We start from the raw sequence: 21806 nt of genomic DNA, 5'->3' as shown, positions 1-21806 counted from the left end.
GAGACTGGTTAAAGGATAAAAACTTTCAGCTTTAGTAGGGATCCGAAGGGGTACGTGCACCCCGATGTTTATAGCAGCAATGTCCACAATAGCCAAACTGTGGAAAGAGCCAAGATGTCCATCGACAGATGAATGGATAAAGAAGATGTGGTATATATATACAATGGAATATTATGCAGCCATCAAAAGGAATGAGATCTTCCATTTGCAACGACGTGGATGGAACTGGAGGGTATTATGTTGAGTGAAATAAGTCAAACAGAGAAAAACATGTATCATATGATCTCACTGATATGAGGAATTCTTAATCGCAGGAAACAAACTGAGTGTTGTTGGAGTGGGGGGTGGGGTAGGAGGGATGGGGTGACTGGGTGATAGACACTGGGGAGGGTATGTGCTCTGGTAAGCGCTGTGAATTGTGCAAGACTGTTGAATCTCAGATCTGTACCTCTGAAACAAATAATGCAATGTATGTTAAGAAAAAAAAAAGAAGAAGAAGAAGGTAGCGGGAGGGGAAGAATGAAGCGGGGGAAATCGGAGGGGTGGATGAACCATAAGAGACGATGGACTCTGAAAAACAAACTGAGGATTCTAGAGGGGAGGGGGGGTGGGAGGATGGGTTAGCCTGGTGGTGGGTATTGAGGAGGGCACATTCTGCATGGGGCACTGGGTGTTATGCACAAACAATGAATCATGGAACACTTCATCTAGAACTAATGATGTAATGTATGGGGATTAACATAAGAATTAAAAAAAAAAAACAAAAAAAAACCTTTCAGCTTTAAAAAGTATAAGGTCTAAGGATCTAATATATAACATGGTGACTACAGTAGATAACATTGTGTTGTATGGCTGAGGTTTGCTGGGAGGATGAAACTCATATGTTCTTACCAAAAAAAGAGTGGGGAGGAAGGGACAGATATGTGAGGTGATGTAGGTGTTAATTAACAAGACAGGGTAATCCTTTCAAAATATATATGTGTGTGAAATCACCATGATGTACACTTTAAACATCTTACAATTTTGTTAGTATCTTTAAATATCTTACAATTTTTGTCAATTATACCTCAATAAGGCTGAAATTAAAAATAATTCATAATAAATATCCTAAAAAAAAGAAAGAAAAAGACATAGGTCTGTTATAATTTAGAATATAATTATATAAGTGAATAAGTCTTCGTAGGAGACCTATCCCTAGTTCACTGTCTTTTGCCCTCTTTAAGCCCACTCAAAAGTATAAATATTGACATGATGTACCTTCTATAGACAAGATATATCTTAATGTTATTCAATAAAGCTTCAGAATATATAAGTATGGATTAATATAAAGTACAGAGTCATGAAGTAAGCCTAGAATGGAAAGGGGTAATTATGCAGGACAATAAATTCAGTTTAAAGGATACGGTTAAATTTCTTTATCTTTTCAAGTTCAGAGGCCACAGACCTGTGCAAAAAGAAAAAAAGTAAGTTCATGATAGTTATGAGTCTTTTATAGCTACAATATTTCAAATAGGCATACTTGATTTTTTTTCATAAAATTTAGAACTGTAGGTAGAAGAGCCCAGAAGTTAAGAATTCTCTTTATAGGGGTGCCTGGCTGGCTCAGTCAGTGCAGCGTGGTGACTCTTGATCTTGGGGTTGTAAGTTCAAGCTCCATGTTGGGTGTAATTACTTAAAAATAAAATCTTAGGGGCGCCTGGGTGGCTTAGTTGGTTAAGCGACTGCCTTCGGCTCAGGTCATGATCCTGGAGTCCCGGGATCGAGTCCTGCATCGGGCTCCCTGCTCAGCGGGGAGTCTGCTTCTCCCTCTCCCGCTCCCCCCTCTTGTGCTCTTTCTCTCTCTCACTCTCTCTCTCTTAAATAAATAAATAAATCTTTAAAATAAATAAATAAATAAAAATAAAATCTTTAAAAAAAAAAGAATTCTCTTTATATTGGCTTTATTTAGCAACACATCAACTTGACTCAACCGATACTTGAGTGCTTTGAATGAATAAGGAAAATGAATAAAAGTCCCCACCTCAAGGACTTTTGAATGAGGTATTGATGTATGAATATAATGGGCATTCTTGCTATAACTCTTTTTTTTTTTAAATAACCATTTTTTCCTATTTATTTAAGCACAGTAAAAAAAAAAAAAGGTACACTTTGGAAATTCAGCGGTACAAGGTTCACTGCCATAACTTGAGGGACATTATACAGTTAATAAAGGAAGGAAATAAAAAGGGAAAAATTCCCCTGTTTGAAACACTGTATTACCTAATTTTACCTGCCCAAACAGACCATTTGCAAATATTAGGTCAATAAACTGCTAACATCCATAAAGAGGTAGCTTTCTCACTAAAATGCAAGAATTTAAAGGACTGGTATCTAACCAAGAAAAGACAAAAACAAACTGGAATGAAATGACATAGATATCACATCAAAAAAATAAATAAATAAAATCAGAGCTTTTTGTTTGGGCCTTCATACTCTTCTCTCCCTCTACCATATTCTGCTGGAGTGCCAGGCACCATTCCTTTAGGACCCTCTCCACCCACAGGCCCGGCCTGCTACAACTTCTTAATACTAACCTGGCATACCCTCTGCTTTCCTCCTCAGAGTTTAGTCAAGCTTTAAAAACCTACTAAGATTAGGGGCGCCTGGGTGGCTCAGTCAGTTAAGCAGCCAACTCTTGATTTCGGCTCAGGTCATGATCTCAGGGTCATGGGATGGAGCCCCGCATCAGGCTCCATGCTCTGTAGGGAGTCGGCTTGTCCCTCTACCTCCTCCTCTGACCCTCCCCCCATTCTTGCATGCGAGTGCATGCACACACTCTCTCCTTCTCTCTCTCTCAAATAAATAAATAAAATCTTTAAAAAAAATAAAAAGCTAGTAAAATCCTATCATTTCTATAAAAAGAGTGCTCTCTCCTTCCTTAAATTCCTATAGCCTTATGTCAACTAATCATATACTTATTTGCAATACCTTCTCTTAAACTCTTTAATTTTCTGATCTTCATACCTAGATTGTCTTTTTCAGGAGAAAGGATGTTTTTCTTTTTCTTCTGTACTTTGCACATATAATAAGACCTCATTTATATGAACTCTTAGGAAACAGTTTTGGAGAGCCAAGTTTTTACACAGTTGAATTAGGTGTCAAAACATAGTAAGTCCTTCCTTCCCTTTTATTTCCTTCCCTCCTTCCCTTTCCCTTCCTTCCTTCCTTCCTTCCTTCCTTCCTTCCTTCCTTCCTTCCTTCCTTCTTTCCTTCCTCCCTCCCTACCTCCCTCCCTTCCTTTGGAGAAGGTGGGGGGCAGAGGGAGAGAAATAATCTTAAACAGTCTCCATGCCTAACATGGAGCCCCACACAGGGCTCTATCTCACAACCCTGAGATCATGACCTGAGCCAAAATCAAGAGTTGGACGCTTAACCGACTGAGCCACCCAGGTACCCCCAAATAATAAGTATTTTCTATTAAATTTCTTCTAGAATAGACTATTGTTTTATTAAACACAGCATACTAAACATTCTCTTCTCCTTGATTGGAAGGGTTAACACGATGAACATTAGCTCTTACCATGTTCCACAGAAACAGATATTGGGGCAACTGGTAAGGGGCAGAGGGCTAAATTTGTACAACTCCAGCAGAATCTCTTATGTGTGTGTTCTTTTTCCTCATTAAGTTAGAATGAAATATGAGCAGTGGACACAACTAGAAAACAGTGTAACTCAACTAGCTCTCTGCAAAATTAATGAGGACTTTAATATCTAAAAGATCTCTCTATTCAAGTTACTAGAATAGTCTTCACAGTTCACAAAGGGGTATAGAACTTGTCTGCTTTACTGGCTTTACTACAGTACTTGTCAACTTGCACTCTTTCCTTGTACTCTAGCCTATGGATGGAGAATGAAAGAGATCTTTCAACATTTTAAGCATCTGTGGTAAAGACTTGGATATGACTTACTCCATAGTCTGCTGATTCTTCATCATTGCAAAACACCTTTTTTCCCCCACATATGACATATTTTTCTGGCCATAAGCAAACAATACAAACTACCTTTATGCTGTTGCTCATATGATGAACCAACTTCTTGTGAACGATCTGCTGTTCTATGTTTTGACTAGCATCCCTATTAAAAAGTTGAATCAGGGGTGCCTGGGTGGCTCAGTCGGTTAAGCATCTGCCTTCGGCTCAGGTCATGATCCCAGGGTCCTGGGAATGAGCCCCACATCGGGTTCCCTGCTCAGCGGGGATCTGCTTCTCCCTCTCCCTCTGCCGCTCCCCCTGCTTGTGCTCTCTCTCTCTCTGTCAAATAAATTAAAAAAAAAAAAAGTTGAATCAGTAAATTAATAATAGAAGGTGAGTTGGAAAAAAAATACTGAAATAAATTCAGGTAGCTCTTCATTGTGCAATCACTTCTCTTCCTTCAACCCTCCTTCTTTGACAAGGAAACAAAACACAGTGGAGAGGTCTTAGGCATGGCAAGGGAAATGGAACTATGGTCAGGGACTGCCTCTCCTCTCCCTACTCTTCCTCAGTTCCTTTGTCTTTCTGCTGCTCCTTGTTGCTTCCCCCCAGAGCTACTATCACCAATATGCACTTCCCTCAGGCCCTCACTTTGTAGTATGTCTTGACAGTTATCCTCTTCAAAGCCTTCATATGAAAAGGCCAGCATCTTAAAAACCTTGTCAGCTGAGTGATGATGAAGTGACCTGGCCAATCCTATAGTCATATACAATTTCCCTTTCATCCCAACTACATTTTTTGCCAGCTACTTGGGCAACTTTTCTGCTCCCAAACAGGCTGTAGCTGTAGAATGGAAGATCTGGAAAGCTGAATTCTTAGGAGACCTAAGATATTAAATAACATCGACTGATTTGATTTGTATCTCTTTCTCTAAGTAACTTAGGAAAAGGTGATAAGGAAGGATCAGGTTTAATGTTTATATTTTTTTCACCATGCTATGCTAAGACACTTTACAAAACTACCCTAAACCTTCCTAAATTGTTCCTGTTATACCTCTTTTCCTTTTTTTAAAAAAAGATTTTATTTATTTATTTGACACAGAGAGAGAGAGAGAGCACACAGGCAGGGGGAGCAGCAGAGGGAGAGGGAGAAGCAGACTCCCCACTGAACAGGGAGCCCCATGTAGGACTCGATCCCAGGACTCTGGGATCATGACCTGAGCCAAAGGCAGACGCTTAACAGACTGAGCTACCCAAGCACCTCCCCTCTTTTCCAATACAGGTTTCCTCCACTATCCAAAAGCTGAAAAACAATTACCATTAATTTTTATGGAAAATTTTTTGATCATTCCCACATGCAAAAAATAACCTCTCTTAGGCTTTTTTTTTTGACACCTGAGGACTCATCTTGCTAATGGATGCACAAAATAAACTGAGATGAAGCACAGAGGCTCACAGACACGTTCAAAGCTATGGCAGCTTGAAGCTGAGATGCTGAGTGTAGTTCCAGGGAAGGAGCTCGGAGGTACCACTCTCCTTGCTTGGGGTGCAAACTGCCTCTATAAGAGCTCATTGCAAAACAAATACTGAATGCTATTTTCACTTTTTGCCTTTTTTCTTAAAAGGAAAAATCCTTTTTGGATTTCTTTCAGTTAGCAAAAACAGGTACATACTCCCATCCAAGTACTAACGAGGCCCCACCCTGCTTAGTTTCTGAGATGAGAAAAGATCAGGTGTGTTCAGGGTGGTATGTCCATAGAAAAATGGGTACACACTGATGTAGGTCTTTCGTAAAAGCAAAGTGGTGTAATGCAAACTTTCGAAAAGTGGGGGATACCTGTATATTCAGATTATCCTCTCAGTGATACTAACCTTCCTAATGACCTTTCTTTCTGCCATTTGTTCTACTTAGGAACTTGTAATTCTATCAAGTCTGAGCTCCTCTACTGATCACAAGATCCATTTCTTTTTTTTTTTTTTTTTAAAGATTTTATTTATTTATTTGACAGAAAGAGACACAGCGAGAGAGGGAACACAAGCAGGGGGAGTGGGAGAGGGAGAAGCAGACTTCCCGCGGAGCAGGGAGCCCGATGTGGGGCTTGATCCCAGGACCCCGGGATCATGACCTGAGCCCAAGGCAGACGCTTAATGACTGAGCCACCCAGGCGCCCCTCACAAGATCCATTTCTATCCACCGAAACTCACACTACCGCCTAACAGATAGCTTCTGCTCCATAAAAACTATTTTCTCACTGTCTCCACAGGACAAAATATGCTTTTTACCTCTGCTCTTGCTCCCTCCCTAAAATGTCTTAATTTCCCTAAATATTCCTTTGAAGCCCAGTTCCAGTCCCCTGCACACTGAAAGGCACACAGGAAGGACTAAAATACTTTATTTGCTGATTTTCCAGTTAAGTTGGGAAAGGTAATTAACACGATAGAAGCGATTTCAAAATCAACTTTTTCTGAAAGTTTATTATGTTAGGCAACATTTTATTTCTTTTAATATTACTAAAATTTTAAAAATCTCCTTTAAATTTTTCCATAAAGTTTTCAGGATGAATTTAGCACATTAAAAGTCACCCATTTTGATATGAAGTTTTCAATGCAATTTTCTGACCTCAGATAAAATATGATGAAATGTAATAAATTAGATATCTGATTAAAGATAAATTATTTTCAAGCTTAAGCTATCAGGAAAAGTCTTAGGAGTTTACCATTTGGCATTTTTAATTTTTGTGTCTCTTCTACACAGATGAAGTTTAAAAGAAATATTAATACCAATTTTCTTCAATAACAGAAGATGAAGAATGTGTGGGCATCTCTCTCTCACTAGTCTGGGTCAGTCTTCTGCACCATGATACAACCGCTATCACATAGCTAGATTGAAAAATAAAAGAGGTATTTGAAAAATGAACTTGTATATTTATAAAAGCATTTTTTAAAAAGGAAAAATCATTAAGACAACTTGGGGGAAAAGGATAAAGAAATTCCCAAGCAAGGCATTTACTGGGCAATTTTTTGAATCTTTTTTAAAGGAAATGGAAAAGGCAAGTTTTTCTCATTATTCAGCAAGGAGAAAATGATTTACTCATAGTCATGATTAATAAAGATGAGATTTAAGAATCAGAACAAAGTGATACTTGGATTTCACTCAAAATTCAAATTCAAATGTCTAAAGTATCCTTTTAGTTTTACAAAGTAAAATGAGTTTCATTATGTTTTATAACGAAAATGTCTTTATGACTAAGCAAGCATTTGCTTTCTAAAATTAAAAAAATATATATTAAAAAAACAAAAATCCCCCACCAAAAATAAAAAAATAAAATAAAATTTAAACCAGAACACACCCATTAATTCCCCCCCACACACATACATAAATGTGTAATTATATATAACTCACTGAATATACAAAACAAGTATCAAGGTCAATAAAATGAATGATCTGAAGTGATGGGCTGAAACAAATAGTGATGTTTGCCAAAGACTAGTTTTTTTAAAGATTTATTTATTTATTTTAGAGAGAGAAAGAGCATGCTCGGGTGCACATGCAAGCAGAGGAAGGGGAGAGGAGAGGAGGAGAGGGAGAGAATCTCAAGCAGACTCAGGGCTTGATCCCACAACCCTGAGATCATGACCTCAGCCAAAATCAAGAGTCAGACGCTTAACCAACTGAGCCACCCAGGGGCCTTAAGACACTGTATTTTTGATGCAAATTATTCAAACTAGCAATGAATGTTGGAGCATTTACACCAAAACTCCCAACAGAAAAATAAATCCATGAGGTAAAAAAGCAATTCTTTTGTGAATATTCTCAAGTAAAATCACTAACATGTCGAGAACATTGCAAGTTGACTGATAACAAATTACATAAAACAAAAGCAAAAAAGCATATTCATAAAAAGCTGATTTCAAGAATCTTCTCCAACTTAAGCATCAGCGAATTAATTTTATTCCACTTTACAGAAATATACCTAAGTTTAGTTATTTGTGCAAACCTTACCTCAAATTGGTTAAGGCATTAATTAGTTAATTGGTAACACAGCTGTCCACAGTCCAATTTCCACAGCAAGCCAGTTATATTTAAAACATTTATTTTGACAAACCACTTGAATACAAATGGAAATTATTAAAGTTGACTTGATTTATTTAGTTATGCTAGATGCCAATATTACTGTAAATTCTGAAACCTATTGAAATGACATCATGTACATTATCTACCTGGAAAAACTAAAAATATATATAACATTTAAATCATGTTTATATGCTTCCCCTCTGTCTAAAAGTAAAATTTACTTACTACCATGAAAATAATTTTTAGGGGCACTTGGGTGGCTCAGTAGGTTAAGCATCTCCCTTTGGCTCAGGTCACAATCCCAGGGTCCTGGGATCAAGCCCCAGGTTGGGCTCTCTGCTCAGCAGGGAGCCTGCTTCTCCCTCTCCTTTTGCCTGCCACTCCCCCTGCTTGTGTTCTCTCTCTGACAAATAAATAAATAAAATCTTAAAAAAAAAAAAAAAAGAAAAGGAAAAGAATTTTTAAAACTGCTTTTCAGTACCTTTCGTATGGTCCAGGGTGTTCAATTTGAATTAACTGATCTTGTCCATCGGGAAAAGTTAACTTACACCAACCTAAATTGAGACCTTGATTTACCTTAAGCAGCAAAGAGGAAAGGTAAGTTTTATCATTCCAAAACTGAAACAAAAAACAAACATGAAATGCAACAAAAGCCTCTTTAAATTATCAATTTAAAAAATAAGTAGATGAATCATTAAAACTTTATTTTGATTAATTTAAAAGTTATCTTTTACATGGATTATGGGTATTATTTAACCACCCCTCTATACCAGTCCTTCTCTATATAATCAGTTACCTTTATAAAAATGATTCTTCGTCATCCTTTCTGATTTTTGCTAGGAAATCCAGTGAGATCACTAAAGCTTCTTAACAGATTTTATAGTTCAAAAAATAAATTGAAATAGTGTGCTACTTTATTTTCTTTGTTCTATTTCCACAGATAAAAAAACAATAAAAAATAGATTTCAGTCTGAAATATAATCACCTGTCTCTTTTCAATAAAAGAGCTGAAATTCCAATTTAGGGTTAGAGTAATGCCATCTAAAAAGACAGCATGTACTTTGTCATCAGAGTATGCAAGAAATCTTCCCACGCTGGGTATGATTGATTCTCTCAAAAGCAAAGGCAGTATACTGCTATCATTTATCCCAGGTACCTAAAATCAAGTTAATAAAAATAGCAGGAAAGAGAGTTATCCATTATTACTTAAATGATTAATAAACTAAGAGGCAACTTTATTTAGAAGTTGAATATTGTAGAATCCTTACATATATTTTGACTTTTCCAGAAGTGGATACCCAAATTAGTCTATTACAAGCAGATTAAGTTCTAATATCTTTGTAAAGTCACTGTTCTGCTGAATTTTACATAGAACATAGAAAAACATTAGGAACTACAGCAACGTATAGGTTTATAACTAAATTAGTACAGATAATAGAAATCAAAGTCTGAGAATCACTTCCTTTAAAGTCAACGTTAAAGAATTTACTTGTACAGTTACGGAAATACAGTAGAATACTGTAATATCATAGTTTAAAAGAACTATGTTTCCACAAACTTCAAATCCAATCAATTCCCTGCTCTTCCCCCTCCACTAAGAAAAAAGAAACAAAAACAAATTATAGACAAAGTATAACATAAAAGCTGGATCTTGCAGTGTTTTTCTAGTAAGTGGATATTTTTCTGAATAAACCAATATTAATGTTACAAAGAATTTCTCACATGACTTAGATGAAAGTAAATTGAACTTAGAGGTATGTATGCAAACAATAAAATAATTTTAAAAATCTTCTTTCTAAAATAATTTTAAGGGGCCCCTGGCTGACTCAGTCAGTGGAGCATGTGACTCTTGATCTCAGGATTGTGAGTCGGGCCCTAAATTGGGTATAGAGATTACTTAAAAATAAAAATCTTTAAAATAATAATAATTTTAAGATACCATTTTCCAGCAGCATATACGATAATTATGGCTTAAAGAAAGCCTTGTCTTGGCACAGTGTTGAAGAATTCTGTGAACATGAAAAACAGTACTTAAACATTTGCAAATAATGGCATTTTCCAATTCTAGCATCGCATTCTTACTGCTATACAACATGTTAGGCAAGTAACTCATTTCCACTAAAATAGGTTCAGAACACTTTTCTTCCAGAAATCCTTTATGCCCTGGAAGGGGGGTTGCTTTCCTTTGTGTTAATCTTACATAGTGAAGGCTACTCCTCTAATTTTTTAGCAATGAAATGACTCCAAATGGAGACTTTTGAGGTGCTCCTTTCTAAGAGGTGATGGATTCACAGCACCTGCAAGGTTTGTCAAAGCCAGAAGTACTCTTATAATGATGTGATTACCTTATTTTATAAATGAAGAGACCAGAAAACTTGACAGATTCTACCAAAGACACATATTTCCACTGTACCAACAAATTTTTAGTCTTCCCCTAACCACCAGAAAATGTATCAGGGTTCTCAGACACATAACACTTGAGTCAGATGAATGTGAAGAACTTACCTGGTTGCCTGTTTAAGTAGAGAACACACAGAGAACAGACTTCCTGGTCTGTCCGGAGGAAGGTTATTTACTGAGTAAGTTTTCTCTTCTCTCTGAAAATTAATTTAAAATGAAATAGCTCAATAATAAATCCTGGCCATTATTAGTTAACTCTTCTTTTTAAATTTTGTATTTATATTGTGACGATGCAAGCAGTTATTTTAACTTAAAAGCCCATAAAAGGTATATTTTTAAAGTTATTTTATGCTTTTCCTTTTTTCCCATTTTTTTTTAAGTCTAGCTTTCATCCTGGATAGTTATAAAAGTTGCATTCTAATACCCTATAACTTACTGCCCACTTTAAATTTTGGCTATACTTAATATGGCAACCAAATTAATTTTCCTACACCTTAGCAGAAATCATATAAGCCTCACTTTACCTGTAGACCAAAAAAAAAAAAAAAAAGCCTATATAGGTTTAAAAAACTATTTTAATTGAACAAATTATATAATTTTATTATGTTTTCTTAATGGAAGAACTACTGCTACAGTTTGTGGAAGACATATTATGTATAATATAAGCTCAGCTTCTTGAATTAAAAAAAAAAATTTTTGTTATTCCCTTTGAATTCCCTCTTTCTCAGGCTCTTTAACACTTGTGTTTCCCTGGGTTCTGTCTCCAGCCTTGTTTTCTGATTTCCTGACTTCTTCCTGGGTAATACCAGCAGAGTCCAAAGTTGTGTTCATAATAAATATAATATCAACAGCTAACATTTATTGAACAGATACTATATGCTAGGTGCTATGCTATGTAATTTACATGGTTATTTCATTTACTCCTCAAAACAATTCTGAGATAAGAACTATTAATGCCTATTTCTTTTAGATGAGGAAACCGAAATTTGAGGGCTAAGAAGTAGCACAGATCTAATTTGAACCACAAGAGAATATAGCTCATACATGCTTTACCATCAGTGAGAGAAGATAGGCTTTGAAGTTAAGACAAAGCTGGATTCAAATCACAAGTATGCCTCTTACTAATTATAATGACGGGCAGGTTTATGTAACCTTTTGGGTTTTTTTAAGATTTTATTCATCCATTCATTCATTCATGAGAGAGAGAGAGAAAGTGCATGCAGCAGAGTGGCGGGGGGAGGGGGAGCGGGCAGAGCGGGGGAGGAGAGGGAGGAAGAATCTGAAGCAGACTCCACAGTAAGCAGGTGCCTGACCCAGGCAGGCTCAATCTCACAACCAGGAGAGAAGACCATGACCCCAGCTGAAACCAAGAGTCATTGGTCCAACCGACAGAGCCACCCAAGGCGCACCTTACGCAGACTTTTTTAAACCTTGGTGCCTACTACCTGTGAAATGGTGATACTACCTACCACCTAGACTGAGGATTAATGATATAATACATATATAAAGTACCCAGGACAGAAGTTAGTATATAGTAGGTACTCAAAAAATAGTCCCTCCTCTTCTCTACTAGGCTTCTCCGCTGGAGATCTCACTTCAACATGTAGAAAATGGAATTACCTTCATTTCAAAATTCACATTTTCTCCTTCTCTACTTCGTATATACCTGTGGTGTGTTCCCTCTCCCTGGAATTCAGTTCCCTCCTCCATCATCTCCCTTTGTCTAACGCCTACTTTCCCTTCTTCTCAGGGAAGCCATTACTGAGGTCCCACAGACTAGGTGAAATCCCTAGTTATGTCCACAAGCACAGTACCCTCCACTCCAGCTTCTTGGTTTTCATTATGATTTCAATTTAATACTTTTTTACTTAATGTCTGTCTTCCCTGCTAGAATAGAGCTTCGTGAAGGTAGGGGATGTGTCTGTTTTACTGACCTCTGTATCCCCAGCATTTATTAGCAATGTGCTAAGGCACATGATAGGCACTCAAACTATTGCATTTTAACTATTTACATCTTTTTCTTTTGGATACTGAGTTCCTTGAGAGTTCTTGTCTTTTCCACTGCCCTATTTCATCAATTCTAAGGTGCTCACTTTTCACAATTTAACCTCTATGACATCTGGATACATCTTATAATTAAGAGTATCTCACTTTTAGGCAGATGTTGAGATCTAACAGAATTTAAATGTTTTATTGACACCTCCCAGTAAGATAAAAAAGCAGTCATCATCAAAACAGTTTAGATTTGATAAAATTTTGGTTTAATACTGTGCCTGCCACCATCACTCATTGATTTATTCAATAATCTGCCATCATTTTCAACTCCTTCCTCATCCCCAATCTCCAGTCAGCCATCAGTTCTGTTTCCTTAATATTTCTTGTGTCCATTCCTATGTTTCCATTCTCATTACCACTGCCTAGTCCTCATACTTTCTTCCCTGAACTGCTATAAATGTCTTCTAACTGGTCTACCTCTTCCCCACTCCAGTTTATCTTCCTCTGAAATGACCTAACAAAAATAGGATGTCACTTCCCTACTTAAATCCTTCAGTGGCTCTGCAAAAGCAATATGGTTTCTCATGCCCCCTTTAGGAGCTGGCCAAACTTAGTGGTTTAGTCTCTTCCCCAGACATTACCCCAACACTCGATCTCTACAGCATTCTGTCTATCTATAGCATTTTCATTTCCTTCAACACCCCACACTCGCCCCAGCCTCTAGTTAGGTGACATTCATCTACCTCTTTGATGCTCTAGCAATAATAGTGTGTTGAACAAGACAGGGCTGACTTCTAGTGTGGGCTAAGTTAGCAAACAAACATTAATCAGTAAGAAAATGTCACACAGTATTAACTGCTGGGAAGAAAAAAAGAGGAGGGTACCATGACAGACCGTGTCATAGGTAGCTTCTTGAATTTGGATAGTCAGGAAAAGCCTCCTTGAGGAGATGACATTTAAATAGAAATTTTACCAACAAGAAGCCAGCCATGCAAGGAGTGGAGCAAGTAGTGTTCCCTCAGCGATATACTCCTCCAACCTCTACCCTTCTTCTGTATAACTCCTTCTTTAAAATCATAGGTCTAGGGACACCTGCCTGGTTCAGAATAGAGCATCTGACTCTTGATCCAACTCTTGATCTTGGGGTTGTGAGTTTGAGCCCCATGTTGGGTGTAGAGATTACTTAAAAAATAAAATATAATGTAATTATAGATCCTAGCTAAGCCATGTCATCCTCCAGAAGACTTTTCCCCCCAAAACTAGGTCAGGTGCCCCTCCTTATGTGGTTCCAGAGCACCAAGTTCTTATCTCTACAGAAGCAATTACATCTTTCCTATTTAAAAATTTAAGTGTACAAGTAGCAATACATCACTATTTTTTTTTTTTTGGAAGAAAACAAAGCTAAAAAAATATAAGATTTAAGTCCCTCCCTACTTTTCCTCCCTCACAAAATCCCACACTCCTCCCCAAAAGTAACCACTTCAGTTTTAAGGTTTAAGAGATTTATCTATTTACTTGAGAGAGAGAGATAGAGAGAGCACAAGTGTGAGAGGCAGAGGGAGAGAGAGAATCTCAAGCAGACTCCTTGCTGAGCATGGGGCCTGATGCCGGGCTCAGTCTCACAACCCCGAGATCATGACCTGAGCCAAAAATCAAGAGTCAGATGCTTAACCAACTGAGCCACCCAGATGTCCCTTCAGTTTGGTTTTTATCTGCCCAGATCTTCCCCTGTGCATTTACATGTGTATTATATACAGTAATATATTTGGGTTTGGGGTTTTTGTTCTTTACAGAAGATACCACTGTACATGTTCTTCTGCAACTTTCCTTTTTCAGTGTCTTGGAGATCTTTCAATCTCTCTCTCTCTGTATGCATCTACATCTTCCTCATTCCTTTAAACTGCTGCACAGCATCCCCATAATCTGGCCACAAAGCTCATTTCACCATTTTTCTACTGATAAGCATTTAGACTGCATCCAGTTTTTTGCTACTACAAACAATGCTACAATCCACAACCTTCGCCGTATTTCTTTGTATATATGTGCTAATATTCCGCTAGAATAGATACCTAGAGGCAGAATTTCTAGCCAATTTAACTTGATATTTCAAATTGTCTTTCATGAAGGGTGAATCAATTTACACTCCAACCAGCACTGTGAAACACCCTTTACACTACACCCTTGCCCATCGTAGACACTATCAAACTTTAGATAATTTCATGAGTAAAAACATATGTTAATTTGCATTTCTTTGATGCAAGCAGTAAAGCCTAATATGCTTCCACATATTAGGAGTTATTTATATTGCCTTTTCTATGGCTTAACCATTCTTATTGTTTACTCATTTTTCTACAAGAGTTTGTGGGGGTTTTTGGTCTTTTTATTCTGATTTATAGTGTAGAATATTTTCTTCTAGGCCTTTGCTTATCTTTTTGGCTTTATCTAATTTAACAGAAGTTAAATATTTAAAATTTAACATAAGTATGAAAATTTCAAGGTTGCCAAACTTTTATTTTGTGCCTTCTGGTGTTTTGTACTGTACTTAAGAAGACCTCCCTCCCCCAAGATTATAAATATTGTTCTTCCATATTTTCTAACGTGAGAAAGTTTGGTTTCTTACATTTAGCCCTTTAATCCATCTGGAATTTATTTTTGAGTATGGGTTAAAGGAAGGAGCAAACAATTTTATCCTGAAAAGATAGCCAATTGTTCCTAAATCTCTTCACTCCAGTGGACAGAGCTAAAGTGTTGCTCACAGAGGTGGTCTGAGAGTGAAGCCTGAAGCAGGCCACCACAAAGGCACAACTCGTCTGGATGTTCTGTTTTCTCCCAAAAGCTCATGTTCCTCCTCCCTGATATGTTTGCTTCAGTATAAAAATTATCATCACTGGGGCACCTGGGTGGCTCAGTCGGTTAAGCATCTACCTTCAGCTCAGGTCATGATCTCAGAGTCCTGGGCAAGAGCTCTGTGTCGAGCTCCTTGCTCAGCAGGGAGTCTGCTTCTCCCTCTCCCTTTACCCCTCCCCCCACTCGTGCTTTCTCTCTCTCTCAAATAAATAAATAAAAATCTTTTTAAAAAAATTATCATCCCTCCCCTTTACACCTTGAGTAAAACTGAAGCTCCAGGAAGATGTAGCGTATTTATCTTGTACATTTTCAAATTCCCAATACGTAGCAGTCAGAAGTATAGGTATGCACACCCACTCTATTTGCCTGTTTAATTGACTGTCTCATGCACTAGACACACACACACACACACAGAATACTGGTCACACTTTTATTTCATTTGCTCATTTGCCTATCTGAATGACTACTAGGCTGTGAACGCTTGAGGGCAGGAGTTCTTCATCCTTACCCAGTGCCTGACAGAGTGTCTGCTTAGGAGTATTCAATTAATACGTATAGAATAAATGAACACTTTCCTACAAATAGACCCAGCGGGAAATCTGTTCCTATATATATGTTATATATATATAAATATTAATGAACGGAAAGATATTTGGGATTTACTTAAAATATAAATAGGGAGTGGAAGGGGCAGTGGGAAGTATAGATGGAACAAGTGGATAAACAAATTATCACTCAAAATTCCACTCTGTAATATGGAAAGAAAACATATTCATTATGTTCCATCCTGCAAAGCAAAGCCAGGTGATACTACGGTGATCCTTACATAATGGTGGATGTCAAATGTCAGATTGGGAACAAGCAAATGTAGACTATTAATAATATAGCCATATGACTACATTTTGGTCTGATAGATTAAATCTATCATGTTATGTTTTACTACTTTCAAAAACAGAGAACAATCTTGTTCAACTTTCTTTCTTTTTTTTTTTAAAAGAGGGTGGGGAGGGGCCGAGGGAGAGGGAATCCCAAGCAGACTCCATGCTCAGCATGGAGCCCACCACGGGGCTTGATCACACATCCCTGAAATCACAACCTGAGCCAAAACCAAGAGTTGGATGCCCAACTGACTGTGCCACCCAGGTGTCCCTTGTTCAACTTTATAGTTGTATATAAAGATTTAGGAGTTAAGAGGTATTTTAAATATGCAAACAGTTACATGATGGGGAAAAAAAGAATGTGCATATATTAATTCAAAGAGGAATACTGATTCAAAGTAATGCTGCTGGTTTTAGTGTTTCCTTATTGATAAATTCTATGACATGAGAAGTTTAAATTTGGGGCGCCTGGGTGGCTCAGTCGTTAAGCATCTGCCTTCGGCTCAGGTCATGATCCCGGGGTCCTGGGATTGAGCCCCGCATCGGGCTCCCTGCTCCGCGGGAAGCCTGCTTCTCCCTCTCCCACTCCCCCTGCTTGTGTTCCCTCTCTCGCTGTGTCTCTCCCTGTCAAATAAATAAAAAATCTTTAAAAAAAAAAAAAAAAAGAAGTTTAAATTTAACTTCCGATTTAAACATAAATTGGGGCACCTGGCTGGCTCGGTCGGTAGAGTGTGTGACTCTTGATCTCAAGGTTGTTAAGTTCGAGTCCTACCTTGGGTGTGAAGCTTATTACTTAAGAAGAAAATCTTAAAAAACAAACAAACAAACACAAATTTCTTAGGCAAATGACTGGCAGAATACAGGATAAAAATGCAATAAAAATAAGGTGGCTAGTAATCACTGTGACAATGTTGGCAAAAGGTTATATGAATTCTCCAGACTGTGTAGTAGTAGGCAAGCAATGTTATGTAAAGATCAAATTTCCTATATATATTCAGAATTATTTAGAAACAGCTATATACAAATTCTTGAGCTGAGACCTAATTGTCAGCTTACCTCTTCTGATCCTTCTTGAATGGAATAATATGTAAAATACCTCCCAAAATAAGCTCCCTCTGATTTGAAAACAGATCCATCTCCAGGATAAATCTCTATTGAGTTCACATTTTTATGGTTTAGTCTAAGGAAGGAAAATAATCATTAAATTTCTTTTTCTAGTTGAGAGTAAAACATAAATGAGAGCAATCAAACAAACAAACAAATTAGTAGGGGATTTTGCCTACCCAGCAAAATGGATACTTGCAAACTCTGCACCCAACCAGCTATACTAAATTTTTTGCAAAAAAATAAATAAAACACATAGAATTGGTTAACATACCTATTTCAAGAACTAAGCCTACTTTTTGGAAGTCAGGCATCTTATCATCCTGGTAGCTTCACTGCCAATCATGGTAGCTGGCATACACTAATCACCAAAGAAATGCCCACTGCAAAGAAGTTAAATATGACAACTCCAGAACCCGAAAATAGGATTATTCTTCAATAATGAAACTAGTAGAATCAATATCTGATGAATGAGATTAGCCATGTGTAAAAGGAACCATCTCTAAGAGAAGGTGATTGATCATATCTGAAGCAGCCAAGTACAATCAAGATATTGGGTATATAACGTACAAAAACTTCAGCCAAATCTACTTTTTAAAAAGAAATATATGAAGAATATATTGTCAGGAAGGAGTGGGCTTTCATGCACAAAAGGAGAGCCCAAAGAACAAAATTTTGCAGTGCTCTTCCAGCATTATTTATAGTAGTGAAACCATGAATCTAGCCAATATTAGTATTCTAGTCACCGGAGAGGTATACTTTGTGGTGGGGTAGGAATAATTCAATGGGATAGTGCAGACACAGAGGAGCCTCTAATCTTCTCTAATGCCATGCTCAACAGGCAACATTTTGATGTGACTAATTCAGACAGCTAGATCCCCTGATGCTTGGAAGAGGAATCCTAAATAACTGACATGAGTATTTCATTCACCAGGAAAACTAATCCTCACTGGCTCTGGAGTTGTCACAAAAATCCTGTGAATATGGTTAATGTGAATTAGTCACAAGACCCCTATGTACACTCATAAAACTAAGTTTTGGGACCTATAAAATTTAGGACCAAACAGAAGAATGATGGCCCTGGCCAAACTGTTGTTTGTGGGAGTCTGTCTGCAGGGCTAGTCCCCTCCCCTCTGACATCGCTGAAGAGCTCCCACTCCAACACAGGTGCCTTACCGGTAAGTTACACCTTTGTACCAAACCACTTTCACTAGCTCAGCATAGGAATATTCTTCATCAAACTGTCTTTGTGAAAGTGAATCACAAAAATTCCACCTGTGAAGGACAAAGTACAAGCTTGTAATTCTGGTCACTTAACATAATTACCTTTAGAAGTCAACAAAATAGTGCTACTGTAACAAGATGTATTTCTTACTTAACTTGCTAGAGCAAAGAAAAGCAAAAATTAACATAAAGGTATATGAAGGAAATTGAAAACTTATTTTTCCATGTATTTTTTTCAGTATTTTTAACAATCTCACTATTCAATCTCAGCACAATTACATAAATGAACAGTTTTACTAACATTTAAAATTTAGGATTCAAACAACAAATATTTTCTACACTATCTATGCCACACCCACTGGGGATATAACACCCAAAAAAGCAGACACAGTCACTGCCCTCAGTGAAGATTCTTATCAAGCAGGGATGTTAAACAGCAGACACAGAACACAAAGAAAGGAGAATTGCTGGATGCTGTGGGATTGGAGAAGAATCTAATCCTGTCTGGGAACTTTAGGACAACCACCCGAAGGAAGAAAACTTCCGCTGAGACCTGGAAATGCGCACAAGTTAGCGAGCTGAGAAAGATAAAGCAGTGCTCCTGGCCAAGGACAGAGCAGGTGAGGTGGGAAACAAAGCTTGGACAGGCATTCTAGAGATTGTAAAAAGGCCAAGAGTAGAAAAAGCAAGGGAAGCGTGGTGAGGATTACAGATGTTGAAGGGATCAGAAAATGGAAGGCCTATTAGGCCATGTTTAAAGATAATGGACTTTAAGGTTAACAGCAAGTTATTGAAAACTATTCATCTGGAAGCCTAAATCTCTTTCAATGTGTATTTATAATACTGGAACTTCCAATTTTAACTAGATAATCATGACAAGCCTGAAAAATCACTCCCCTGTTTTGCTTTAAATAACAAATATATATTCAGAGACAACCTGGGATCAAAGCCCAATTCTACACGTGCTAGCTATGTGACTCTGCTCAGGTTATTTAACCTTCCTATTTCTCCAGGCTATCAGATGGGATAAAAAAAACAAGACCCATCGATATGCTGTCTACAAGAGACTCATTTTAGACCCAAAGACACCCCCAGATTGAAAGTGAAGGGGTGGAAAACCATTTACCATGCTAATGGACACCAAAAGAAAGCTGGGGTGGCAATCCTTATATCAGACAAATTAGATTTTAAACCGAAGACTGTAATAAGAGATGAGGAAGGACACTATAATCTACTTAAAGGGTCTATCCAACAAGAAGATCTAACAATTGTAAATCTATGCCCCTAACATGCGAGCAGCAAATTATATAAGGCAGTTAATAACAAAAGCAAAGAAACACATCGACAACAATACAATAATAGTGGGGGACTTTAATACCCCCCTCACTGAAATGGACAGATCGTCTAAGCAAAAGATCAACAAGGAAATAAAGACTTTAAATGACACACTGGACCAAATGGACTTCACAGATATATTCAGAACATTCCATCCCAAAGCAACAGAATACACATTCTTCTCTAGTGCCCATGGAACATTCTCCAGAATAGATCACATCCTAGGTCACAAATCAGGTCTCAACCGGTACCAAAAGATTGGGATCATTCCCTGCATATTTTCAGACCACAATGCTTTGAAACTAGAACTCAATCACAAGAGGAAAGTCGGAAAGAACTCAAATACATGGAGGCTAAAGAGCATCCTACTAAAGAATGAATGGGTCAACCAGGAAATTAAAGAATTAAAAAAATTCATGGAAACCAATGAAAATGAAAACACAACTGTTCAAAATCTTCGGGATACAGCAAAGGCAGTCCTAAGAGGAAAGTATATAGCAATACAAGCCTTTCTCAAGAAACAAGAAAGGTCTCAAATACACAACCTAACCCTACACCTAAAGGAGCTGGAAAAAGAACAGCAAATAAAGCCTAAACCCAACAAGAGAAGAGAAATAATAAAGATCAGAGCAGAAATCAATGAAATAGAAACCAAAAGAACAGTAGAACAGATCAACGAAACTAGGAGCTGGTTCTTTGAAAGAATTAACAAGATTGATAAACCCCTGGCCAGACTTATCAAAAAGAAAAGAGAAATGACCCAAATAAACAAAATCACGAATGAAAGAGGAGAGATCACAACCAACACCAAAGAAATACAAATAATTACAAGAACATATTATGAGCAACTAGATGCCAGCAAATTAGATAATCTGGAAGAAATGGATGCATTCCTAGAGATGTATAAACTACCAAAACTGAACCAGGAAGAAATAGAAAACCTGAACAGACCAGGTGCCTGGGTGGCTCAGTTGGTTAAGCGACTGCCTTCGGCTCAGGTCATGATCCTGGAGTCCCTGGATTGAGTCCCACATCGGGCTCCCTGCTCAGCAGGGAGCCTGCTTCTCCCTCTGACCCTCCCCCCTCTCATGTGCTCGCTCTCTCTCATTCTCTCTCTCTCAAATAAATAAAATCTTTAAAAAAAAAGAAAGAAAGAAAGAAAGAAAACCTGAACAGACCTATAACCACTACGGAAATTGAAGCAGTAATCAAAAATCTCCCAACAAACAAAAGCCCAGGGCCAGATGGCTTCCCAGGGGAATTCTACCAAACATTTAAAGAAGAATTAATACCTATCCTTCTGAAACTGTTCCAAAAAATAGAAATGGAAGGAAAACTTCCAAACTCGTTTTATGAGGCCACCATTACCTTGATCCCCAAACCAGACAAAGACTCCATCAGAAAGGAGAATTACAGGGGCACCTGGGTGGCTCAGTCGTTAAGCGTCTGCCTTCGGCTCAGGTCATGATCCCAGGGTCCTGGGAACGAGCCCCGCATTGGGCTCCCTGCTTGGTGGGAAGCCTGCTTCTCCCTCTCCCACTGCCCCTGCTTGCGTTCCTGCTTTCCCCATCTCTCTCTCTCTGTCAAATAAATAAATAAACTCTTTAAAAACAGAAAAAAAGGAGAATTACAGACCAATATCCTTGATGAACATGGATGCAAAAATTCTCACCAAAATACTAGCCAGTAGGATCCAACAGAACATTAAAAGGATTATTCACCACGACCAAGTGGGATTTATCCCTGGGCTGCAAGGTTGTTTCAAAATCCGCAAATCAATCAACGTGATACAATACATTAACAAAAGAAAGAACAAGAACCATATGATCCTCTCAATAGAGGCAGAAAAAGCATTTGACAAAGTACAGCATTCTTTCTTGATCAAAACTCTTCAGAGTATAGGGATAAAGAGTACATACCTCAATATCATAAAAGCCATCTATGAAAAACCCAAGCGAATATCATTCTCAATGGGGAAAAACTGAGAGCTTTCCCCCTA

The 21806-nt window shown here is 37.8% G+C and overlaps 1 protein-coding gene across 5 annotated transcripts in view; it reads right to left on the bottom strand.

Annotated features, from left to right (window-relative positions):
* CUNH5orf34 (chromosome unknown C5orf34 homolog) overlaps positions 1–21806 on the bottom strand; it is a 37790-nt gene that overhangs the window by 5226 nt on the left and 10758 nt on the right. For 3 of the 5 annotated variants that reach the window (XM_045903746.3, XM_064596709.1, XM_064596710.1), the window contains exons 5-12: positions 18425–18523; positions 17201–17324; positions 10530–10621; positions 9964–10033; positions 9010–9180; positions 8506–8600; positions 6731–6829; positions 1404–1444 (exon numbers count right to left, since the gene is read on the bottom strand). In XM_045903746.3, the coding sequence (XP_045759702.1) occupies positions 1404–1444; positions 6731–6829; positions 8506–8600; positions 9010–9180; positions 9964–10033; positions 10530–10621; positions 17201–17324; positions 18425–18523 (791 nt within the window). Of the gene's footprint in view, positions 1–1403; positions 1445–4040; positions 4290–6730; positions 6830–8505; positions 8601–9009; positions 9181–9963; positions 10034–10529; positions 10622–17200; positions 17325–18424; positions 18524–21806 lie in introns of all 5 variants that reach the window. The other 2 variants (XR_010413287.1, XM_064596711.1) reach the window with 2 other exon arrangements.

The sequence above is a fragment of the Mirounga angustirostris genome, unplaced genomic scaffold (assembly GCF_029215605.1).
Source record: "Mirounga angustirostris isolate CCGP_5_RB_7025 unplaced genomic scaffold, mMirAng1.0.hap1 SCAF_7, whole genome shotgun sequence".
Taxonomy (NCBI): Eukaryota; Metazoa; Chordata; class Mammalia; order Carnivora; family Phocidae; genus Mirounga; species Mirounga angustirostris.
This window is presented reverse-complemented; position numbering and strand designations above follow the sequence as displayed.